Below are 10,071 nucleotides of genomic sequence, written 5' to 3'. Positions count from 1 at the left end.
TTCCGAAATATGTGCACGTTTTAATGTACTCTTAGACCGAATTGTCCCTTTAATAACATTAAATACAAAATTTACATTTTATAAAATCAAAATCTTTTGCTGGACTTTAGAATTGATGCACGTGTCTGGAAATAATTTGGTTTATATGATCAGCATATAGCTCGCTGCCACTTAGTACAACTTACAAATTTATATGAACATTCAAGTTTCTTAAGTTATCTAGTAAAATAATTCTGCCATTCACATACTTATTACATTGGAAAAAAATGAAAGGCACTCTCACACTTATGACCACAGATACAATTTGGACTATTGATTAGGTTTACACGAAATAAATCGAAATTTAACTGTCTACATCAATGTCTTAACATTGTATATATATATATTTGTATTTTTGTCATCAAAATTGTACATAATAGGCTGGATATTTTTCATTAGAATTTTGTGATACACTTATATATTTTTTAAAAGTAGCTAATGAAGGTGATGATCTAGTCGCTTCATCCAAGTCATTCCACATAGGAAGAGAAGAAGGTATAAAAGAAAATTTAGTTAAAGAAAGTCTGGAAAGAGGAATTCTATAATTAATGTTAGTCCTTAAAGCATATTTATTAGTATCTCCGACATTTGGAGATAAAATATCTAAGAATTTAAAATATTTTCGATTTTGTAGACTAAACAAAGCTTCTTCTGTGTCTCAAGGCCCGTTTCCGAATATAAAGCTGAGACAGTTACGTATGACGGTAAACCAGTAATAATTCTTGTCGCTTCACGTTGAGCTATTTCAAATTTTATATAATCTGATACTAAACAACCATCCCAAAGCTCACATGCATATTCTAAAATGGGTAAAATAAAAGATTTGTAAATACGAAGAAAAGCATCCCTTATTAAAATGAATTTTAATTTTCTTAACATGTTATTTTTTCATAGCAGAATTATTTTTTCATAGCAGAATGGTATATAGAGTTCACGTGATCCCCCCAATTAGCATTTGAACTAATTGTTACACCAAGGTGTCTATGTTTGTCCGTAAAGTTGAAGAATTTACCATCAAATTCTATATTAAGGTCTTCGTCAATTTCTTCTGAATTAGTAATAAAAACCATTTCAGTTTTGTGAGGATTAAATGTCACTAGCCAAGTTTTACACCAAACGTTCAAAGATTCTAGGTCCCTGTTTACACATTGTTCAATATCTTGACAGGAATATGAAGAAAAAATGAGAGGTGTATCATCAGCAAAGAGTCGTGAAACTGATTATAAAGTGTCTGCAACATCATTTATATAAATCAGAAATAATAAAGGTCCCAGAATCGAGCCTTGATGCGCTCTTGCTTCAATCAATAGTACCTAAATAAGAAGAAGAGTTGTTAGCAAAAACTTTCTGTTTACGATTTTCAAGATAATTTTCAAGCCATTTAAAAAAGATACCCGAAAAACTACGCCCCCTTAATTTTACAAGTAGTCATCGATGCCTCACACGAACAAAAGCTTTAGTTTCATTTCGCATCTCGTGGTGAATGTTTTCCTGTGATACTGGGAAAATCATTTGATCAAAACTTATCAGTGGCGGAGTTATTTTGTTACAATGATACATCGACATGTAAATTTATGTTAGTTTTTTATGACCACTTAACATTGCAGTATTGCATTGCTATAATTAAAGTATATGTTATAAAACTTGGCTATCAAATCATCTAAATACATACTAGTAAATGGAAAAGTACCCTGTCATAAAATCTCTTATTTGCTTACGATGAGAATTTGCTCGTACAACTTTTCCGTAATGTATTAATTGTCGATACATGTGTCATTACCCATATCAGTTTGACTATGTTGTAACATGTGTGATGCGGTACAATGTAAGTCTCAATAATCACGGTCTAGTTGTTATCGACGAGAGCTTATATTGCAGAGTCATATACATCTGTACGTATGACACAATGTGTCTGCAACGAGCGTTCTAATTTCTCACTTACAAAATATTGTTTTGCAAAATAAGACTACACGTGTTCGCGTGTTCTAGTTTCTCAACTGTCAATGAATACAACAATGTTATCTCATTTTTTTAATTGAACTTTGACTATGTATACTGATTTGATCTATCAATGGCAGTTCGCTTCCAATTCATCACTAGCTTAAAGCAATAATGCATTCGACTTTCTGTATATACATCGATAGAACAATTCAGTATTCCATTCAAACCAATAAATAATATCGTTGACGAACATGTTGTACAACCAATGCAAATATATTAGATTTACTGTTAATACAATTAAAAAAAACTAACATCATTAACGGAGCTATTTATTACGAACGTTTCCGAAATAAAAACGTTTGAGTTTTACGGTCTAATACCCAGTCAGTTTATATGTGAAGAAGTAGAACGCTGACCGTTTTACACAGTATGAATGACTTGCTAATTCAAGTCAGAGCTGTTTCTAACCTAATTAACAGCAGTCTCGTTAAACAAGCATATGTATTTGTTATCAATCAATGGAAACTCACAAGATTTGGTAAAATAAACTGTAAAATCTAACAAATGTACTTTACTTCATTATATTTATTCACTTTACTGTACAATAGATGCAAATATAATGAATATTGGCAATATTGCCAATATAAACTCGTATTTGACTTGTCAAAAAACTATTCATTGTAAGAAATCTAATTTTTAAATTGCTGTTAGCTTTTGGTAATGATCAACATATCAAAAGTTCTTGATTTTCAAAAGCGTGAGTAGGTGTTTTATCAAAATATACTGTTTCGTTTCTCTTCACCTAAATATAGGAAATTGGTACATCTTTACATCTTTGTTAATTACACGTAAATACTTTACTAATATTGAAGAATATCCACACGATTTAAGTGTGTGGACAAAATAGCATCTCGTAAACTTATCTTAGAAAAATAAAAACGGTGATCTAGATGTAAACAATTAAAATATAAATATATGAAGATGTTTAATGCGTAGATTGTTTACTATATTATAAACAATGCAGATAACAATAGTTCAATGCCTGGAAACTAGCCATCGATGCAATTTTGTCCGCATGTCATGTCAACAAATATGTAAAACCAATAGCCTTTATAGGCTGAAATACCATTTCCATTCGAGACAATTACAATGACGGTAAAATGCACGAAGTGAATTTTTCCTACACATTTATATCAGTAAAAATTCCCAGTTTGAGAAGAATAGCTTAATCAACTTGTTACAATTAATGTAGTATGTATATAGGTAATACAGTCAAAACGTTTTTACTACGGCTAGGTAAAAAGTAGTCTTAGTTAATTTTCTCAAAAAGAGAGCATGCATGGTAATTATTGTAATTTCCACAATGCTGGTTGTTTTTTGCAACATACTGAAAGCTCTTGATTTATCAGTACAGTGTGATGATTATACCAGACATGCTAACCATATATATAGTTATCTATAGGCTTGCTGTACGTTTACCATACGCTTAATTAAACACGGGAACGCACTAGTGAGACGCGAAATTACTTCTAGGTAACATGTAGTAGATTTTAACACAAATGGTTATGCAAATCTTCTTTAAAAAGAAGCATAAGAACTCTTTTACACTTAGCCTCGAATATCAAAACAGATCACTGGAACCAGATTGTTTATATATGTACGAATGGTACATGTGTACTAGCTACACACGTCCCACATACACAGTCGAGTTTAATTTCTAGACCGAGACAGTACTGGCTAGTAGCTATATATATAGTCCCTATGTGGTATTTACAACGCGTGCTTCTTAGTAAACAATGCCTAATGCGCATGTGGACGGGTACTAGCAAGAGGACACTGATACAAATAGCACAGACATCATCAGCTTTAGTACGGAGGAAGATGGCCGCCCACAAACAAACAGTCGAATATAAAGCGGCCCTCTCCAGTAAAGGGGAGTTTGTACGGTGGGACTCCGCCTTCCGTGAATGGTAAGCTTAATTTTCTCTTTCTTCAGCTGATACCAACCCATAGCTTTGTAGGCAGGTGAGTCGATCATGTTATCCTCATCAAGGTGACAATGCTGGTTATGAATTTTTAGTCCTATACTCTTTACCACATGTGTTTGTATATATGTTAGCTCTCTACCATATCCTATCAATGTCAGTAGAAGATAGGATTCTTTGTAGATAATTATTTACGAGTCAATAGGTTGACTCCGCTATAAAAGAATTTAACTCAATCTTACAAAAATAAGTGTTTTAACATTGATTGTATTCTGTATAAATCTTAAACTACAATAAAAAGACAGTTATGTTTTTCTCTATATGGACTTTATATAAACATTTTGATGTCGTGCATGCCTAAATAATTGGCTGAAGAGAGCGATTATAACCAGATTATTATTTTCGATAAAACACATGTTTATGGGATGATACTTTATGGTATTGATCCCATGTCAAACAGGATGGAAACTTTGGTATATATGTCTTATCTTTCAACATTCAATAAGTCATATAATATACTCTTGATAGACGTCAATAACGTGCAGGTGGTAGAGTGCAGTGCTGACGTCAAGAGCGATCGACGTCTTAATACAGGAAAACGTTTCATGAATGGATCAAACACGTTACCAAATAAAACAGGCGGCATTAATATTGATTGGTTCCACAGTAGCACATATGTCAATGATACGTTCACCACACGTATATGGATATCCATGTATAGTCTACTTTAGCGAATGATCAGAAATCATATAATCTTAAAGCAAGAATTACATATGATTACCTTTGACATTGGCAGGAATTATCGCAGGTTTGTCAAAAGTAATTGCTATATTTTTTCTGTTCTAGGATAACCGGTAAGTGGAAATTGAGGACTTTAATATGATGACGTCACGGACTACATGATTCAGTAGGAAGACCCCCCCCCCTAAAAAAAACAACAACAACAAAAAAACCCATCTTAAATCTATAATACTATATTCTAAATCCAGCTATTACATAACAAGACGATTGGTATATGTGTTATGACATGTTTGAAGTATAAATATAATCAGAAAGCCACATTTGTAGGAAATTGTTAATCAGTCACATGAGTATTAGACCTAGGTGTTATGGCGGATACCGTGTATAACATATTTTGTTTGCTTGATTTCCTTGCCATAATATACCAGTACTTTTCAACGAATGCTACGTAAATCTGCAATTGTTTTTCTTCAAGTATCATTCTCCTTTTTATTGATGATCAGGCATCATCAAATCGATATGTTCAAAGTTTTTACAAATGTATATTAATTTTCGTACACAATCGCCTGCTATCTAAACAGCGGACGGATCGTCTGGCTTTCCGTCAGAGGCTGGACGGTATCACCTGTATGTCAGTTTGGCCTGTCCGTGGGCTCACCGGACTCTGATTGTCAGGAAACTCAAAGGACTGGAGGACGTCATCTCGTGTGATGTGGTGGATTGGTTCCTGGATGGCGAGGGATGGTCTTTTACTGACAAGGTATGGAAATATGTAATGTATATTGCTAGTGGTGAACTTTACTTTTGTACCTATTGACCACACACTAAAATTATAAATTTAATTTATTGATAAAAGTAATTTTCAAAATGTTCAATAGGTTTTCTCGGTTGATGGCTGTCGAATATATGGCGTAATTTATGTCCATTTAATTACATAAGTATTGTTAGAGGTCCTATTACTCTTATTACTATGTTGCTGGTCTTTTACAGACAGGATATGTACAATTGTATATTTAATTGAATTTATGATTTTGTTTGATCTAGAAACCTAATTGTACTCTGGACACTGTAAACGGTTGTTCACGACTGCGAGAGGTCTATCGCATCGCCAGGCAAGGTCAGCAAATCTTTCATACCTTTCATTATCAAGACATATATTTATTAAATTGATCTTTCTCTGTTATAAATACTTTTTTTGTATAAAAGTATATTGAAGCATAAAAAGAAAAGTTGATATATATAGAACGAATCATCCGCGTTGTTTTTTTGTTCTAACATTGTTTTTCTTCTTTACTTTTGGACTTTCTACTAAGATAGTATGACCAAAAGCAATGATTCTGATTTTTTTTATTACAGTTGAGAAAGATATTTCGCTGAATGGTATATATGGCAGTGTAACAGTGCGATACATATATAAGCTAAGAACTTAACTGCACAATTTTATATATATTTACAGTTTATGTACTTAAAAATTACTCATTTTGTCATATGAAACAGTTAAAATGTTTTGTTGGCCTTTTGTAGATTATGACGGCCGTGTCACCGTCCCCGTGCTGTGGGATAAACAAAAGAAAACCGTGGTTAACAACGAGTCGAGTGAGATTATTCGGATGTTAAACTCGGAATTTAGCGCTTTCTGTGCTACCAAGGAACAACAATCGTTGGATTTGTATCCTACAACTTTGCAGAAGGATATCGATAGTGTAAACGAATGGGTATATCCGTACGTACAAATATATCATTAACTTTGATCAAAGATTCATACTTAAAAAGCTGCCTGCACTGTAATTGGTTCTATGATACAAAATATCAATTTAAACATATTATTAATTGCTTATCCGTATTAAATATTTATGACAAAATGACTTGTACGGGAGCTCAAAGACACTATTCTTATAAGAAGGATACGGACATGTGTCTCGGAAGATCAGAATTATTCACAACGTATGCAACGGTGTAAAGCTAGTTTAGATCCAGCCGAGGCTGTCATCTCGGAATGAAAGAAGTTGATTATAAAGTATGGTACACGACCGTCTAAATATAACTATAATTTCATTTTGTATGTGTTCTTGGTCTTACAGAATGATCAACAATGGTGTGTACAGAAGCGGGTTTGCCACAGCCCAAGAGGCCTATGATGTAGCGGTGCGGGAGGTATTCCAGGGACTTGACAAGGTATTCAGATTCTCTACTAATCCTTATTACTAATCAATCATTCGATTATAGCTAATCCACAGTGTGAATTAGGCTTGTATGTGTTGACGATTGCATTACTATGATGACATCATCAAGTACCTATTATATATGTACATGTCTATACATCCATGTTCAATAGGTTTTTGCTTCACCGCAGAAGGAAATCTAAAGGCTGTGTGTTGGTATGTTGCAGGTGGAACATGTTTTGTCTAAATCTCGCTATCTAACTGGGGGGACCCTAACAGAAGCGGATATCCGTCTGTTTACAACCCTTATACGGTTTGATAAGGTCTACGTAGGTCATTTCAAGGTAGGTTTCAAACAAAATCCACTATTCCAAGGTCATCTTCGCCATAATGTCACTTTCTACAGAAGTAGTCTTGATGGTCTGAACTAGGATAGTGTAAAGCAGAAGCTACTGATCTGAAAGAGTATGAATGCATGAGCTAATTCTATGGTCTGTTTTGATTTACATATCGTTTGTTTATAAATGTATTGTAATTAGTCTTATCTTAATTCCAATGTTGTTTTCACATGTATCATTTTAAACATTTTACTCAGTGTAACAAGAAGCGGATTGTGGACTACCCAAACATCTGGGGATACCTGAGGGATTTGTACCAGATCCCAGGGGTGGCTGACACTGTCAACTTTGAACACATCACTAAACATTATATGGGAAGTCTGCAGTACTGAATCAAAACACAAACATCGAATACAATAGGAACGTTTTACTCAAGTCTGTTTTTATTTGATTTTTAATATAATATGATAACGATAAATTATGACAATGTTAAAAACTTTTTAATTGATAGGACACGCAATTAATATAAACATGGCTTATTTAGACCACTGTAAAACTATTATAAACATACAGATAATGAGCTGAGGAGGAAAACGGTTTACATTGCCCTATAAACGAATCCCCGTTACCTTAAATTCGGAATGACTTTGTTATTGTTAATATAGAGGAAGAATGTTACAGCTAAAGCTTGTGAAATATACTAGTATTAGATATAATTTCAGAAAAACACAACTGCTTCCTTCCGTCCGTCACGCCATACCTGTTCTTGATATAAACAGGAGTTGCTAGGCCGTATACGTACCAAAACATATATTGAAGCAGATACGGAACGAAAGTAGAATGCAATAAATGTTGGTGTTTATATATAATTACGTGATTTTGGACGTAGGACGTAGGCCGTAGGACGTTACATAAGATAATACAAAATGTCATGCAAATTATAACATTGTTTCCATTGGATAAAAGTTAGTAAATTTTATGAATCAGTTTATGTTTCCCCACAAATAGTTATAATCTGAATGGAACTTCATGCTAGATGTCATTTTGTTTTATCCTTTCTACTTACAGACAAGCCACGCTATGATCAACCCAACAAGAATTGTATCTATTGGACCCGATATCGACTTTAACATTCCACATGGAAGAGAAGCTATGTCCAGAAGCTAAGACACACCCAAAACATTAATTTGAAGTAAATAAACATTTTATGAAACATCAAAAGATTGTGTACAAGTGTACGTTAGATGCGTTAATTATGCTATAAATATATATCTGACAAACAATGTCTTACCTTATACCATGTTACGTTCATGTCATATAATATGTATCTTAAGTATCTTGATTCATTTTATTTATACTTTTGGTAATAAAAGATAAAAAAAAAGTTTGTTTCGTTTTGAAAAAGATCCACGTTTAATGCCAATCAGGTTCAAATCTCACTCAAACAAATCCAGGTCTATCATACAAATTTAGATTAACTCAGGGTCAAGTTCAAATCTCGGACAAACAAATCTAGATTAACTCCGGGTCAAGTTCAAGTGTCAGGACTAGGTTTTCAAATCAACGGTCAGATTTGAGTCAAGTTAGAACGTCATTTTAAGCAAATCTACTTTTTATTTAGGTGAGATAACAACAATAATCGGTCATGTAAATCTATGGTAAATTCGGAGCATTTACCGGTGAATCGAGTGGTTGAATCATAGTTATTATCTGTGAGATGGCACTGGATGACGGATGGAGATTTCGACAGATGGTGGTTATCAAAGCAACGATTTCGTACTATTGGACTTAGTATTGCTAACCATCCACCAATAAAAATCATATCATTATCGAGTGTCAAGTTAATTAGCAATTACGTTCTGCAATACTGAACATGTGGAGTTCTTGTTTTACTTATAATAACACTTTCTAGAATCAACACATTTTGAAGCTAATTCTAGTATAGTTGATTTCCTTGGTAAGAGCTAAACTTACATTTTTTTTCATTTTCTCAAAGCACCGTAAGTGTTTACTGAATTAGTATCTCATCAGTCCAACATCATTGGAAAGCCATATTTGGCTTATATAGATATATGGTAATATTTACATAAATGGTTAAAAGTTATACGTGTGATTGCGTTAGCATATGTATATATATAATATAATAGTATTCCTACATAGTAAGATATACATATATATTAGTAGTTGCACTAGGTTGATGGTTGGAATTTCAGGACGTGGTTCTTCCAGTGGTTGTCCAGTCTTTGCTTAAAGATGTTAATGATTTCTGGTGCTGAATTAGGTAAAATTACTTCACAACGGTACACGTATAAATAAATGTCTTGTTACCACAGTTGAGTCCACAATAACTCCCTTTCATGGGCAATCAGGATTACTTAACCATGAAAGTGGCTAAATCCCCCATCCATGGCCAATCAGGATCATTACATGACCATGAAAGGGGCTGGACTTGTGTGCAGTCAACCATGGTAACAAAGGTTCTAATGATTTGATTAATCAATAGACCAACTAACCAATGCTGACAATTTTTTTAAACACAATACAAAAAGAAAATCACATTTATTTATATGCACCTCAAAAAGCTTCATTAATCATTTTTCCAATTAATTATCATATGATAGCAACTTCGTATTGTAAGGAAAAGTTTTCACTACTCATGAACCTTTTTTATCAAGAAATGATGCCTTAGTATTAATATATATGCATTTTATCAATTCAAAGCACAGATATGGAATTAATTTCAAATAAAATATACTTACATTTAAAGTTTCCGACTTTTTTTTCCATTTACTGATTGTTCTTGCAATCGCTGAACAGAGCTTGATAAAAATCCAAATGTTTCATGCTGTACATATCTCCTAAAAA

At 33.3% G+C, this 10,071-nt stretch overlaps 1 protein-coding gene across 1 annotated transcript; it reads left to right on the top strand.

The window, feature by feature from the left end:
- The first annotated feature begins 3,783 nt into the window (after positions 1-3,783).
- On the top strand, positions 3,784-9,933 carry LOC138334525 (glutathionyl-hydroquinone reductase YqjG-like). The gene is made up of 9 exons (XM_069283207.1): positions 3,784-3,950; positions 4,812-4,819; positions 5,282-5,466; positions 5,751-5,823; positions 6,231-6,429; positions 6,788-6,881; positions 7,096-7,212; positions 7,464-7,580; positions 8,275-9,933. Exons 1-9 carry the CDS (start codon positions 3,784-3,786, stop codon positions 8,371-8,373), a joined length of 1,059 nt encoding a protein of 352 aa, XP_069139308.1. The 3' UTR covers positions 8,374-9,933.
- Positions 9,934-10,071: the final 138 nt, after the last annotated feature.

Source organism: Argopecten irradians, chromosome 1 (assembly GCF_041381155.1).
Source record: "Argopecten irradians isolate NY chromosome 1, Ai_NY, whole genome shotgun sequence".
In the NCBI taxonomy this organism is placed as follows: Eukaryota; Metazoa; Mollusca; class Bivalvia; order Pectinida; family Pectinidae; genus Argopecten; species Argopecten irradians.
This window is presented reverse-complemented; position numbering and strand designations above follow the sequence as displayed.